General features: G+C 49.4%; 2 protein-coding genes across 2 annotated transcripts in view; one reads left to right on the plus strand and one right to left on the minus strand.

Moving 5' to 3' along the window:
* Positions 1-4,544, plus strand: part of LOC142087844 (exocyst complex component 1-like) — a 31,296-nt gene extending 26,752 nt beyond the window's left edge. The window contains exons 16-18 of the mRNA XM_075162549.1: positions 1,061-1,260; positions 3,379-3,573; positions 3,691-4,544. Of these exons, the coding sequence (XP_075018650.1) occupies positions 1,061-1,260; positions 3,379-3,573; positions 3,691-3,846 (551 nt within the window). The 3' untranslated portion in view covers positions 3,847-4,544. The remainder of the gene's footprint in view (positions 1-1,060; positions 1,261-3,378; positions 3,574-3,690) is intronic.
* Positions 4,545-9,324: 4,780 nt separating this feature from the next.
* Positions 9,325-15,392, minus strand: LOC142087527 (cis-aconitate decarboxylase-like). Its single transcript, XM_075161828.1, has 6 exons — positions 15,372-15,392; positions 14,733-14,787; positions 11,731-11,918; positions 11,488-11,580; positions 10,991-11,196; positions 9,325-10,243 (listed from the first exon to the last, which is right to left on the minus strand). Exons 1-6 carry the CDS (start codon positions 15,390-15,392, stop codon positions 9,325-9,327), a joined length of 1,482 nt encoding a protein of 493 aa, XP_075017929.1.
* Positions 15,393-15,455: the final 63 nt, after the last annotated feature.

Genomic DNA, 15,455 nt, shown 5'->3' on the forward strand with positions numbered 1-15,455 from the left:
CAGACAAATTCAGAGAGCGTGGCATGCCAGGCGCACGGTGTCTGCCACACCGGGATGGTCCCAGTTGTGACAGGGCTGAGACACATGTGCTTAGCTTTGAATTTAATGTCAACCTCTTCTTTCCCACTGCAGAGGGAGTCGCTCCTCACTACAGTTCAGACTCTTCTCACAAGCGTAGAGATCTTGGGAGCAGTGGCAGCCAAAGAGCAACTCCCCCAAAACACCAAGGCGTATTGGTAGGGAGAGAGGGGTTGGGAGAGCGAGGCAGGTAGCTTTCAGTAGGTGCCTGGGTTGTCCCAGCTGGTGCTCACAGCTGTTTGTCAGTGGAGGGACCCTGTTTCCCAGCTTGGAGAGGACCTGAAGGGCTGCAGAAGTAACAGCTCCAAGCCTCCGAGCCACAGATCACGAGGTGTTGTACAGAGGCAGCTCATACCAGCGCATGAGCCTGGGGTGACCCCCTGAATAGCAGCTCAATAATCCATGAACACAGCCCCTTCCAGGCTCCACAATGTTTACAGCGAAGCAGGTGAGGTAGGGAATCAAGGTAATGAACAGGGCTCAGTATTTGCGTTATGGATAGTTACCCCCTCCGATACTGGAAGAAGTCAGATGGTTCAAATGAGACAGCCTAACGACGTTTACCCCCATGACTGAGAAGGGCCCCCTCTGTTCCGCATGCCCAATGAGCTACTCCAGCTCTCGCCCTCTCCAGACCAGCTGGCAAGCGGCTGGCAGTGTGGTGAGCCGTGCCTCCGCTCGGCGGGCTGAGTGTGTGCCACGCTGACCTGCTGCTCCGGCACCCAGGTCGGAAACAGATTTGGACAGGGCTGGACTTGGATGTCGCTGCACCCTTTTGGGTAAACAGTTATTAAATGTCATGACCCCAAAGCTCTGCAAGCCAAGGTGGTTGAAGAGCTGAACAACCTGTGATGATGCTCACCTCAGCTCTTGGTTAAACTCTCCACTGGTGACCAAAGCCTGAGAGCATCTGCATCTCATGTCCCTTCTCACCCAGCCTGCAGGGTTTCTCTCCATACCTGATGTGTTCCTTTCTTTTAAGTCAATAGCCTGTCCTCAGCAAACCTGAAGGTGAACATAGATATGGTCATGATGGAAAATTTCCACCACATTCACTGCTTCCTGTGCCAAAAGAAGATCCACTGCCTGGAGGGCAAGAAGAGAGAAGCCAGGCAAAGGTATAGTGAGCACATGGAGAAATATGTCATCAAGTACCTGGGCCAGCCACTGGAGAAGCTCAATGTGAGTACAGGATACATTGACCCTTGCCTGGGTCTCAAAGGGCAACTGCACTTCCCAAAATTATGAATTAACTGGTGTTCAAATCACCCCTCCCCATCCAGTCTGGGATTATATTAGTGTGTTGTCACATCCCCAATGTTCCCACACCTTCTCTGACCACTTGCTGCTGGGTTTCACCACGCAGCACAGCCCCAGCAAGAACAGGGCTCAGTAGCATCAGGTGCTGGTACCAGCTCTGCAGCTCGGCCTCCGTGCAGCGGCGTGAGGACCTGTTCAGACCCTGGCTTCAGGTTGCGTGCCTGCGTCTGGCAGATGCTGGTTTCTTTTTGCACGGCTGCCTGGACTAATAAATCTAACACAGCTTCACCCTGCCCAGGTGGCTGCTTTGTTAACTGAGCTAAGAGCACCTGGCTTTGCTAACTCAAACAGGCATCCCCCTTCCTCCCAGAGACGATGGGCTGCTCCCGAGACCCCTCCTCTGCTCCTTCTCTCTTCTCACTGGCCTAAAATGTCTCACAGACTGAGAGCAGCTTGAATTATTTATAGGGCCTGTTACTTTCAATTTGTTTCCAGTCTTTGCTGTCAAACATCTTGTAGGTTTGACTGGAAGATCAGCTCAGTGTCTCATGCTACCTGCAGCCCTGCTACATTAGTGGCTTCAAACCCTTCCTCTGTAAGGGAAAGTATAATTTCGTTGCTCACAACAAAGCAAAGCGAGTAACATATGAGGGTACTTGGATTGCATTCTGCTCAGGGATTTCTGGAGTCCTGGCATGGCCTTCTCTAGCAGACCACATAGCTCTTCAGGTTTGAGCACAATTCCCTAACATCAAGAGAAGTTGCAAAGGGGCCTAAATAATGCAGGAGCCCATTTCTGTTTTTGAAAACAGCTTCTACATTTAGGAACCTCTTTCCCTCTGAAAATCCTTAGGATTTAGGGTATTTCCCCATAGCAAAATTGCAGTGGAAATACCCAAGACAGCAAATATTATTGGGCTGTGTGAACAGGAGGGTAGACAGTAGGTTGAAGGAAGTTATTATTCCCTTTTTTTCAGCCTTCATTAGACCAGATGTGAAATACCATGTCCAGCTGTGGAAGAGATAGATAGAGGTGTATGTCACATCCACCTGTGACAAGACACATTGCTAAACTGGAGCAAGGCCAGTGGAGGGCCACCAACACGGTTAGGAGAGGCTGAAGGAGCTGGACTTGGTCAGCCTGAAGAAGAAACAATTTCAGGGGTACCTAGTAGCTACCTTCTGTAGAAGATTACTGAGATGCACAGCAGGCTGATGAGAGACAACACTCAGAAAATGCAAAAAGGAAGGTTCCAGCTGGATAGAAGGAAAAATGACTATAAAGATAATAAAGCATTGAAACAGTCTGTCCAGAGGTTGCACAGTCTCTATCCTTAAAGGTTTTCAAGACCTACCTTGAGAAATGCCCCAAGTACCCTCGTTTGAATTCAGTGTTGAACCTGCTTTGAGCAGGAGTTTGAAAGAGAGACCTCCTGAAGTCCCTTCCAGCCTGACAGATTCTGTGTCTGAAAAGCTCAGGCAGAAAAAAATACTTGTCAGCATTGAGGTTTTTGTGGAGCTACACTGCTCCTGGTACTTTCCTGGAAGCTAGCTGAGGTCTGTATCCCTTGGGGCTGGCATAGCCCTGGCGTCTCAAGCAACAGCCATGCTTGGGGTGGGACATGTGCTCCTGTTGAAACTCCTCCCTACAGAACAGCCTTTCCTGCTTTCATACAATATCCTAGAAGAACTGAGAAGACTTGAGTTGCTTTACAGTTCTGCAGATTCTGGGATCCCCCAACCCCACCCCTGGCTCCAAGCAAAGCTGTATGAAACACCAAGGAACGTGAGCGATTTTTCCAGCAGTCCCATTGCTCCATGGTACTGCAACCCTTAGAGATGCTGCTTGCCGAGCAGGGAGGGAAGAGAACTGATAAAATTCCCTATGCCCTGCTTGCCTGGAGGATGAACAATCTCCAGTACTTCATTTCCCCTTAATTAGACATGGGAAAGGAACTGAGGAAAGTGGTCAGGTTTCAGCCCTGATGCAGGAGTCCACCTTAGGACAGCTCATCAGTAAATGTCTCCTTGCCTTTCCAGCACTTCTTTGAAGGGGTGAAAGCCCGTGTGGCTCAAGGGGTGAAAGAAGAAGAGGTCAGCTTTCAGCTGGCCTACAGCAAGCAAGAGCTGAGGAAGGTCATTGAAAAATACCCTGGCAAGGAAGTAAAAAGAGCCCTGGAGACCCTCTACAGGAAAATCCACAAGTATCTCTCCCCAGAGGAAAATCTTTTGCCGGTAATTGGAGTGTGATCTGAGTGTAACGCTGTGATGTTTTGGGGGGTTCAGGACTGCAAAGCATGTATAGCTGTCACTATATATGATGAAGGGAGCTGACGGTCTCTTTTTCCCTAGGTGGTGTGGCACGCTATGGAGCAGGAGTTCATACGTCAGTACCAAGAGTTTGAGGATCTGATCCAACGCTGTTATGCAGGGTCAGGGATTGCCATGGACTTCACCATGGAGGACTTGCTGAGCTACTTCAACTCCATCACTCTGTCCAACATGTAAAGGCAATGCTCTCTGGATGTCTGTTGGGAGCAGCTCAGGAACCCTTGTCTGCAGCTACACTTTTAAGGAGCTAAACTCAAAGCCCTTCCCAGCTGAAGTTTGATATATGGGTGTCCCATCCCGAACTTAATGCCAAAGTGCCTCTGACTTCTCGGTCGTAGGCTAGATTTCCCTTGAGGAAGGGGAGTTCTCAGACCCAAACCACAGCTTCCCTGCTCCAAGAAACCATTATGCAGCTAGTAAAAAAAACCTCCCAAACCTCAGATTTCTGCCAAAGTGAGTGCCGGTGCGGTACCTCTTCAGCAGACCACTTCCCAGCACAGCTGAACAGTGAAAGGCATCTTCTTTCCAGGAATTCTCTCCTTTTTATCTGCTCTCAGATTTCACAGTGAACCTGTGCTAAAACAAGAGGGATGTGTGTAATGTTACTATAGGCAGGTATCAGGACATGCACCATTGCTCTGCCAGCTCTTCAGTAGAGACAGAGTTATTAATATAAAAAGTTTTATTGCTTTTAGCTAAAAAAGGATTTACTTGCCTGTAAACTGGAGCAGAGCAAATGCCATAGTTCTAGAGATCCAAACTGGTCTCTCAGGGAGTTGCCTGTTCTTACCCCATTTTCTTACGAAGCATCCTTTAGCAACATCACAACTCGCTAATATATTTTTGTTGTTGAAAATACGGCCTCTGTATCTTGTGGTGATAATCATGCAGCCAACATGCTGTCCATTATAACCTTCTCTCTAAAAAACTGAGGATCCTGAACTCTTTGGTTCAGTACAAAATAACAACCAGGTCCACAGTGGTGACACCGGGTCAAGGACCAGGATATCAGTCTGTAAGCTGAAGTCCAGACCAGCAGGGTCATTGGCCAGGTAGAAGAACATCTGGGGCTAGGCTGGAGACCAGCACCCTACACCAAAACTCAGACATGGAGCAAAGGCCCTGAGAAGAGCTTAAATATGCTCCAGGACCCATGGATGTGGGTGGAAGCCCCCAGGTGAGGCTGGTCAGGGCTATTAAGGCCAATTAGTGCCCTCAAAGCCCTGTCAGGTGTCAGCGTCAATGGTCCTGTTACTAGCACCTGTGGGAACAACTTCGGGAGTTTTAGTAAAGAAAAGATATTAGGATTTTTCCCAAGAAAATGAGGTTTGGGAGGTCCACCTGCCACTTGTCCCTCTGTCTGCCCGCCCCACTGTGGAGCTATTGAACCTCTCAACCTGGAGGGGACAGGACAGCAGAAATCCCCAAGACAGTCAGCTCCTGCATGTCTGGTGAACATCAGGGGCTGGCAGAGGGAAGAGGTGCCAACAGCCTCCTTCAAGCGGGGCTGCAGCGCCAGCCGAGGGCTCCCTGTCCTGCTTGCCCCGCTCCGGGCCAGCTGGCACCAGGCTGCTGCAGAGCCCACAGGAGTGGGCTGTCACCCGTGTTTTGAAATCAAACATGGTCTGTTTTCTGTAATTACCCTCAGGACAGATTTATGAGCCTCCTTCCCCACTCAGAGCATTGGCATCCTCTTCTTTTCTGTTGTTTTGTGTTGAGGCTGTTGGCAGTCCCCCCACTGGAGGACTCTTAAGGAGACCACCGTTCTGGGGAGGAACAGCCCCTTTCCTCTCCTCTTAATAGTCACTTTTATGCAGCTGAAGGTTTCTGTCTCCCTTCTCCGTCTGCCTGCTTGGCTTGACTCGGGCTGGCTGGCACCGGTGGCTCTCACACCGAGCCAGCGGTTTAAATCCAGCTGTGACTATTGAAACCCTCGTCCTGCCTGGGAACCGGGAACTTGGCCTCAGCGTCTGACACACGGAGTGCTCCTGAGGCTGAAGCTCTGTGCCTCATACTCAGCTCTGCATAAATACTTACAGGGTTCCCGTCACCCGGGATGGGAAAGTGCAGAGATGAGATGGCTGCATGGGGGGGAGTGTCTAAGGTCAGTGAGTTCACCTAGACTTACGCAGGGGTGAGGGGGAAATAAGGTGCTAAGAAGATGCTGGCATCGGGCCGAAAGCATGGGCTCCCCTTGCAGCCCAGCCTGCTTGCCCTGTCTTCCCAGTGAGGCAGCAACAGGGCTCTGCTCTGGCCCCTGCACCAGCTGCGTGTGTCTGGTCTGCACATCCCGGCTGCCAAGGGAAGGATGCGACCTCGTACTGCAGCTGGAAGGGATTTGCTCCTCCTTTCCATCCCCATGCGTGACACATTCCTGTGGACTGTTTGTCTCAGCCATTCAGTTTTGGAACAGCAGCCTCCTTGCAAAACTTGACCCCCCATGGCAACATGTCCAGAGCTTGGGAGAGCCTCTGGACCAGGGAGAGGAAAGCCAGCACTCTTGCCTTCCTCTGTCCAGAAGAGGCATCCAGAGCTGCTCCAGGAGCTCTGGCATGGAGCTGCCTGCATGGCATGGAGGGAGGCACGGCTCATCCCTGTGGGGAGGAGGAAGGTCTGTCAGCAGAGCCGGGCAGGGGTCTGCCGCTGCAGAGCCCGCTCTGGCTCTGACTGGTGGCACTCAGTTACTTCTGGGACTGACCTACGTTTTCTTCATTCTTTAATTATTTAAAAAGCAATTCCTCAATTATTTAAAAAGCATAAAACAATGAAGAAGGACTTGGGGTTTTTCAAGGAGAGCAGTTCCCCAGCCGGCCACACTGCGGTAGCAATGCTATCGCCGCGGAAATAGTGCTGCGAGGCAGAGAGGACTCTTCTGACCTCTACAGTCAAAACCCTCTCTAAAATTGAAATAATCCCTGAATTGTACTCATTTTTTTTCTGCTGGCATTTCGTGGGAAATCCAAAATTCTCCACAGTGCGAAAAAATGCATAGCCCTAAAAAATTCAGTGCCTCAGATTATCAAAACTTGTGCCGGTGCTGGCCGTGGGGCTGAAAGCTGCGTTCAGCTGGAGCTGATCCATGGTGGGAACCACAGACAAGGGCTGCCGTGGGAGAAAGCCACAGACACCTCATAACCTTCACCTTGGGAACGGAGCCCCGGGAGGGACCCCCAGGGAGGGACCCCCAGGGAGGGACCCCCGCGCAGGGACCCCCGGGGAGCGGAGCCCCGACCGGCGGCTGCTCTCCAGGGTGCTGAGGGCCCGCGGCGGTGCCCGGCCCTCCCACGGGGACCCTCGGGTGGGTCCTACCCACGGGAGAGGACCGATGCCCGCGGGAGAGGGAGCTCCCCCCCGCTCTCTGCTGGTCAGGGCTTCTCCCTGGCCAAGTGCTCCTGCCCGCGGAGCCCTGTTAATTTTCTGGCGCGGGATTGTGGTTGTTCATTGATTACTAACACGGATCCTGGCTCTGCACTGCGAGTGTCCTTTCATTCACTGAGCTTGCTACCGTAAATATGTTTGTGGAGAAATGTTTCCTCTTCTTACTTCTAAATATCATTTATCTTGGAACAGCAGTAGACAGAAGGACAATGGCTCTTTTCTTGTTCAGCCTGAGAGGAGAAGTTAGGGACTTTGGTGGCACCATATTAATTGCTGAATACACAAATCAGTGTCACACAAGCTGGTCTATAATTTTCACAGGCCATTTTTTTCCTTGGCTCTTTTACGGCCTCGGTTCCCTTGCCAGTGGTTTGGACCTCCTAATTAGTTAAGGATATGAAACATTTGCTGTTTGAAACTGGAAATAACGAGTGAGACACTTTCCTGGGCTGGGATACTGGAGCCGTTTTCAGGTTCTGAGGCTTTTAGAGGAAACACCATGAATGAAAAAAATCTCAGGTATGCCTGTAGCTCTTAGATGCTCTGGAAAAGCCACTTACTGCTGCAACTGATAAAGGGCCGAATAAAAGGAAAGTTGGACCTATCAGCCTTCCTGTGCCTTCCTTTCCTAATTTTACACATCGTCTGCTGAAAGGTGTCAGGATCGCATCTGATGAGACAGCCGAGAGAGATCGTGTTTAACCACAGCCAGGCTTTGCTGGCTCATAGCTATCGTACTCACCAGGAAAAACAGCCTGCAGGGCTCAATGTAAATATATGACTCTGGAGAAATCACTGGCCACAGGTCAGCCTTCTAGCTGGTGTCCTAGCCTCTGCAGGGCTGCCCATCTATTGGAAAAGCCTCTGTATTGCATATGTTCAGATTAAAACTGAAAACCTGATGGTCTACATAACGTAGCATTAAACCCTTATGCAGAAAATTAATTTACTTCAATTCTTTATTCAGAAAGATTCAGTGTGAATATGCTAGACAGCATGAGAGAGTGGATTAACAGGTGGGCAAAGGGTTTTGCTCTGGCTGGGAAGTTCTCTGCGTAGACCACTACCAGCAAACTAAAAAGGAACCGGCCCACATTCCTTCTTGCCTGTCTAGTCCCACCTCGGTCCCCCTTGCAGAAGGCAACCCTAACTTCCGCAACACATTCTGTACCTGTATCGTGATCACATTGGAAACAAGTCCTTCGGATCAGCAGTCACAGCATTTGTTTAAGGTGCAGAGGGATATTGCCTAGTTCTCCACCTTACTGTTCGGAAAGGACGCAGGGTAAGAAAGCCTTTCAGTGAACGGCTGCTCAGGAGCACACGGACTGATTTCATCCCAGCTGGAAAGATGAGTTAAGGACTGAGTCTCAGTAAGCTTTCCCTCCTCTCAGGGGAGAGAAGCAGGAATTTCCCAATGCGAGTCACAGCGTCTATGTGCCCAAGTCACCATCCAGAGGTGCCCGTCTCCACACGGACTACAGAGACCACCTCTGGTCTGCCAGCTCTGAATGGGTGCCTGGGCGACGTGGCACAGCCCGAGGATTGGCAGGGATCACCTCACAGGAGGCGTAGGATGTAGGTGTAGGACTAATGTAGGGTTCCTCACCTACCAATTGCCTGTCATTCAGAAAAGACATACAGGTTCTAAGGGTCCTTGAACCACCCCTTGTACACAGAGAAGTGACAAACACTTTCCAAGTGGAGAAATGGGAGGCTTTTACTGGAAAAGAAAAAAAATCCCTCTCTGCCTGAGAGTTTTGCAGGCAGAGCTGTTTACAGTAACTGATAGATTTTTCAGCTGGCCAGCATGACTAACTAACCATGATCCGAAAAGTGCCCAGAAGAGCACTAAGAAAAGCACACATTTTGCAGCTGAACTTCCTCTTCTTCCCAGACTCAGCGGTTAGGCATCCTGCACAGAAAAAACTTTGAATGCAGCTTTAAAAATATCTAGACAGAGTTCCTTCTGGGGAACTGGCTTCCAAATGACACCCCAGGATTCTCAGAGATTCCATGGGATTTTTTTTCTATTTGTAGTGGCCTTTCAGCTACTCAGACAGCATCGACCGTGAGTTGAAATTTAATCTGCGTACTGATTACTGACACAGACACACCGCCTGCCTTGTGGGCTCCTTTGGTATTAAAGCGTCTACTTTGACTTCAAGGGGTGGGAAATTCCCTGTCATTGGAAATTAATAGTAAAGCACCAATGAAGAAAGGAATCAGATTTTCACCGGGACAAGTCCCTTACAAAAAAAGCCACTTGCTGTTCCCTCACAGGCTGCAGGCCAGCTGGGAACTATCTGACAGATCCTCCAGGTTGTCCACCATAGTGATGATGGTTTCTATTTTTTCTTCTGGAAGCACATGAGAGGCATTGGATCGAAACTTCTTCAGGAGCGATTCTTTGCTCAGAGGCTTCCTCCAGTGCCCATAGAAAGTGTCACATTTGCCTGTCAGGACATCCCCGCTGTGCAGGAGCAGTGCCACCTCTCCGTACATCTTGTCGAAGTTGGCCGCATTATCTTCAGGGTGCTCCACCACCACTTTGTCCAGCAGCTCCCTCAGCTCCTGCCGGTGGATGCTGCTCTCCGTGAAGGAGCTGAGGCCCACTTCACCATCCAACAGGGCAGTACAGGCATTGAATTGGAAGGAGTGTCTGGCCTGGTGTTCAGAGCTGGGGAAGGGCCGATTGATGTACTTCGACACTGGGATCTTCAGCACAATGGTGCGGATCAAAGAGGGAGAGAAGGACCCTGCGTAGTTGATGAAGAGGTTCCGGACAGACAAGGCAGCATCCACCACCCAGTGCATCCCCAGGTGGGCTGGGAATCGCTTGAAAGCAATATCCTGCTTCTCCAAGAGGAACTCATGATGGTCACTTGGTGTGGACAGTGGTTTGGGTTGATAGACACTGTAGAAAGCACTGAATCCAGAGCAGCCAGGGATATCATCCAGAATTAAGGGGTTAGCCTCCATCCCTCGGGCAGCCAGCAGTGCTGCTTCGAAGCCCAGGCGGGTGGCATTTCCGATATGCAATGGCTTGGCTTGGGTGGCGGCGTTTGCCATGGGTGCCCCCGCAAGCGATGCAGCAATGCCCAAAGCGTGTGTGCACTGGGCCGTGCTGAGAGAGAGCAGTTTTGCAGTGGCCGCAGCACTGCCCATGGTACCGACCACCGAGGGAGGGTGGAACCTGAAGGGGAAACGCAGATATGAGCATCCCTGCCTGCTTGGCACAGGGAGCACCCAAGCACCTCACCTACCAGAGCTGCCCATGGGACTGGAAATGAACTGCCAAGTCAGCCACTGGAAATCCCTCATGGCTCCAGTGCAGATGGGACTCACCTAACTCAAAATTTAGCCACCTAAAAACTAAGCGTCTACTTGAAACTTCATTGGAGACAACAGAGTGAGCTCAGCATCTCCAGAAAGCAATTTTTAATTTTCCCTACGAGTAGCTGGCATGGCTTGTGTCCATTCAGCCAAACTTTCTCTCCCCCAGACAAATAAGGTGGCCTCATCCAACATGCCCAAAGGTAACAGTTCCTGGTCGATGCTATCCCTTGGAGCACACCAGGGCACTGCCTGGTGAATGGCAGTTGGCACAGGCAGAAATTGTGCCAGGGACCGTGCCCACAATTAAACTCTCTGGATGGCTGTGGGCCACTGCCTGTCCTGTGCTCTTGCCCTGGTTACTTTAGATGACAACACTGCAGACTCAGTGGTAGTCCTCTCGATGGTTATTTTTGAGGCAAGATTGACGGAGGTCTCCAAATGAATATGAAGTAAGTGGTGTCGCACCAGCTCTGGCAGAACTGGCATTTAGCTTTACCCTGATCCTGAGTTCAGCTGGACTTAAACTAACACTTTGAAACCCTGAGTAGGCCTGTTAACAGATTCACCAACCCTCTTCCTATGCGATGAAGAAAAGGAGGTTTACCTCTTTGGAATGTCGTGAGCCTCAGTGGAGAAATGCATGAGCCTTCCTTGCACTTCCAGGCCCACATTAAATGCCAGCAGGAAATCCGTGCCATTGGGTTTGGTGCTTGGAGGTAGCATCTGGGAAGCTGCCAGAAGAGCTGGTAGAACAGCCCCTGACGGGTGAGTAGCAGGGTGCCAGGTATCATCGAAGTCCATGGAGTGAGTCTGCCAGAGAAACGGAGATAAGGACATGCTGGTGTGGGGGGCTGGAAGCTGAGGGAGCTAGGGGTCCTTGCTGATATTGCTGAGGCTACATCTGTAACAACATCCACCAGTCACCTAGGGCTCCCTTGGTGGCTCTCTGGTCCCTTTAAAAGCGGTGTGCAAGACTACAGAGGAGCCCATGACTTCTTGTCCCCCATTACCCCTCCCAGTCATCAGTCTGCTTCCGTAATGCTAACTAGTGTCTCTGAAGGCACCACAAAGCAGAGCTTCTCCTGGAAGAGCCTGCCTTACCGCAACTCCGTTGGTGAACGCAGCCAGCGTGGGGGAGAGCTTTACGCCTGGCTTGCCATAGACAGAGCTCACGGCAACCGAAGAGTAGAGCTCCTGCGAAAGGGAGAGAAATTCAGGTGAGGACCTTGGGTGAAGCAGTGATTGTGTGATGCCAGAACACCCCTCTACCGTGGAACAAGGCGTTGGTTAGGGTGGTGATGTCAGGGTGGGGACCACGTAATGGCAATATGGGGCTGTTCCTACCCGGCAGTACTGCAGAGCGATATCGAACACATGCGTCGTGCTGCCCACAAGGCCAACCCCAATGCTGTCGAGGATCATCCTCTTGCTTCTCTGACGGACGGTCTTGGACAAGTGCTCGGGTCGAACTGCATGGATGAAGGAGGCAAAGCTGCCGGTCACGGTCTCCTCCGGAGCACTCCTGGCCACCACTGCAGCACCAAGAGAGAGGGGAGGGGGTAAAGACACATGTGGGCCATGTGCTGATAGCTCACAGGTCTTCACCCTCCGGTCTCGCTGAATTTATTGAAGGGCAAAGGCAGCTGGAGAGTGCAGGAGCTGCCCAGCATGTCCCTTGGGTCACAGGGCTGCATAGGGCCCTATGGATTCGGGAGGTGACGTACAGCTTCCCTGTGCTGTCCCAGGCTGTGAGAATGCCTTTTGGACCCAGAGCCACCTCCTGTGGCTTCAGGCACTTGGCGGAGTCCAGGAGAGGAGCACCATTGCTCCAGGCTTCCCCCATAAACAGTGGAGAGATGCTCCTGGCGAGGGGACTGGCATCTTCTCTGCGGGGAGGTGCCATTTCTCCCTCATCGCCAGCACAAGGAGCCCAAGGCGAGCAGGCTGGTGTGAATCCTGTCCCCCTCCATGGGTTTCCAAGGGTCCTCAGCACGTCCTGGCTCCTACTGCCTTCACGTGCTGTAAGGACTGCTCTGCGCACCTCCTGGGGTGGCTTCAAGAAGGTCCAAGTGAAGCAGTTTCGGGGCTCAGCCACATGCCCCCACCCCGGGTTTCAAGCAACCATCTTTTGGGGGGTCAATACAAATCATGTCCCTTTATCAGGAGAAAAGGCAGAGCAGGTGCCCTGCCCCGTTGCCAGTGGTGCCCTGTCGGGAGCGGATCACACAAAAATAAAACTTCCTATAGCTTCCATCGCTTTTTGGCAAGCAGGACTAGACCCAAAGCCTGGATTTATCCAGAAGTTTGGTCCTAGAAGGCACTGAGGTGTCTTGACTCAGCCAGCAAAGCTCTTAAGGCCTGTGTGCTCAAAAGGATGTTAGTGCTTTAAAAAAAGGCCTTTGTGTGTTCTTTCATTAGCTCAGCATATCAGAGGATTCAGCCTACGCTTCAGAAGGGGATCAAACCAGATCTCCTGAGCTTGGTGTTCGAAGGAAAGTTTTTCCTGTCTCTGGAAGCACCTTTGCTGGTAGACAAGAAGCAACACGTCGAGCTTCCCCAGGCAAAATCGGTGCCTGGATTTCTGACCTGTGAGGTAGAGCTGGGCAGCCAGCAAAGCTACTGGCACTTTTGGATTTGGAAGTCACTGTTTCCAAATCTTTGGAGGTGTTAAAATTCTGTGGAAAATATCCAATTTGGGACCATTGTACTTTTTAATTTCAGTGACAAATTGCTTTGCTTTGATGAATTTATAATTCATAGAATTATAATTATTATGACCCATTATAATTTATAATATCATTTTGAGAGTGCACAAGAGTAGAAGAACTATAAAGTTCAATATAGCTAACATTTGCATGATTGCAAAGCCATATATATATATATATATGTATGTGGGGGGTACACACACAGACATAAAAGATGGCATTGATGTCCAAATGAAACTAATCACATGAAAAACTCAAGATGAGTGAAGCAAGAAAATAAAAATACTTTGCTTCAACATCTTACAGGAAACCTCATCAAAATCAGCAGGTACATATGACACTTTATTTTTTAAACAGAAAATATCCCAATTAAAAAAATGACCATTCCCTAATTTCACTAGCCTGTATTCATTCTTAAATGTCATGCCTACTGACTCACAGTTTGCTTGCAAATGTGTTTGGACTCACCTAGAGCCTAGGAGTCTAAAATCTCCTTTAAACACAGCTGGGAATGTCATCATTGCTGTGACTCACTGAAATAAAATTCACCCCTTGCAGCGGCTCTATGAAATATATTGCTATCGGAATCTGTAACACTCAGCAGTTTGGAAACCTTCTGCTGACAAAAATCTGTGTCCTCTCTGTGTACCCGGAGAGCATCTTCAGTACACCACCACCGAAAGCACCAACGCCCTCCAGGAGAAGGGAACAGTGAAGTCAAACCAGATTGGAGAGGCAGGAGGAAAATCTGCTCGAATCACTCTGCACCCATAAAATATTGATTGCTTCATTCCCATCATCAAATGCTCTTTGTCACTTCAGTAGGCAGCGATATTTTTTAACCCTCCATAGTAATAATAATAATAATAATAATAATAATAATAATAATAATAATAAATTCTATGAATTAAAAGCATTTCACAACCCCAGTGTTTTTGTCCTGGTATGGACAACAGTTCTGTGCTGCAGAACTTAATAAAAAAAAAGACTCTGTCCCAGAGCAAATAGATCTGCGTGGATTATTATTATTTCTCTTGGACTCAAGTGTTCATTAGGTAACATGCATTGCATTTATTGTATTAATAACACATTTTAAAATAAGTTAATAGACAAACTTACAATAGACCAAGTGGCTACACAGCAAAGTTCTGCTTAACTTGTCTGAAGCTGTGGACATGCAGTGCTGGAGAAGACAGCACACCGGCTGTGAGACACGGGGAATGATCCGTGAATCACTTCAAGCAATGCGAATAGCGAGATCAGATGTAATGAAGAAGTAATGACTGACGGAGGAGTTAAGGATCTGAGCAATCCGGTGACAGCTACAATTTAAATATCTTACATTTGTGGTCGAAGAGTAAGAACTTGGAAAGTCTGGTTCTAAATCAGGTAAAGTTTCTCTTTTAGCGCAGGACTAGCAGTCAACGTTTTTACCACTTGTTACTTTTCTCCTTGTTCTTTAGCAACCGAGGGCAATAATCACAAGACCCCCCAGGCATGCTTTGTCTTCCAAGAATGTGAGCGGTTTATCTCAGTGCGCTTAGCCCAGCACTTTTTTTTTTTTTTAAAGTAATGACATGATTATTTAGGGATGCTCTTTAAAGAAGGACAGGGAATGCTGTTCTGCAGAGAGATACAAACCGTGAGCAGCAGTTTTGTGAACTTGCCGGGAGCTTGCCAAGAACTTCTGGGATTTCTAGAGCAAAGACAGAGAAAGAGCATTTGTCACCTAAGCTGCTTGAACTTTTTCAGAGCCGTTTTACTGGTTGTGCCTCTAACATGGCATTATAAGACACTCACAGATCAAACGAGCGGATAAAACTACATATTTAAAGGAGAAAAAAAATATTTTCCAAAGCTCAGTCCAGCGGGAGTGCCAAGAACAGCCAGGGAAATAAAGCCGTACAGGAGAAGGGGCAGCACAGCCTTTTCAGACCTACCATGAAATCCTCTTACAGCTGCAAGGAGGACCAGCTCAGAGAGGACACGAGGAGAAAAAAACCACACAGCACATCCCAACAACAACAACCGCCCCGCCATGGCACTGTACAAAACAGTTTGGACACATAAAAGGAACAGGCATGGAAGGAACAGGTTAGTTAACTATGAATAAAAGTGTCTGTGAAAACCATCTGATTTTGTTAGTATTGGGACAGGTTCCCATTTAATGTCACGACAATTTTGAGTAGTTGAGGAACCGCCCGGAAAACGACATCACCTCCTTAAAGGGAAAAAGGGAAGATTAGAGCTGAATAGGTTTTTACATGAAAGCGTAGTTACCTGTAAGGTTAAGTAGACCATGCTGGTGGCTGTTACCACTGCTTAATCCCCAGCTCTGCACTGCTCTATTCGAGGGATGGGAGA

This window comes from Calonectris borealis, chromosome 13, assembly GCF_964195595.1.
Source record: "Calonectris borealis chromosome 13, bCalBor7.hap1.2, whole genome shotgun sequence".
NCBI lineage: Eukaryota > Metazoa > Chordata > Aves > Procellariiformes > Procellariidae > Calonectris > Calonectris borealis.

Excerpts from the sequence above, each read along its gene's own strand:
- LOC142087527 (XM_075161828.1), bottom strand. The coding sequence starts at position 15,392 with ATGGTCTACTTAACCTTACAG. Across the intron at positions 11,919-14,732 it reads TCACAAAACTGCTGCTCACG|TGGTGGCCAGGAGTGCTCCG; the intron begins GTTTGTATCTCT and ends TTGGTGCTGCAG. Across the intron at positions 11,197-11,487 it reads CGTTCACCAACGGAGTTGCG|ACTCACTCCATGGACTTCGA; the intron begins GTAAGGCAGGCT and ends TTTCTCTGGCAG.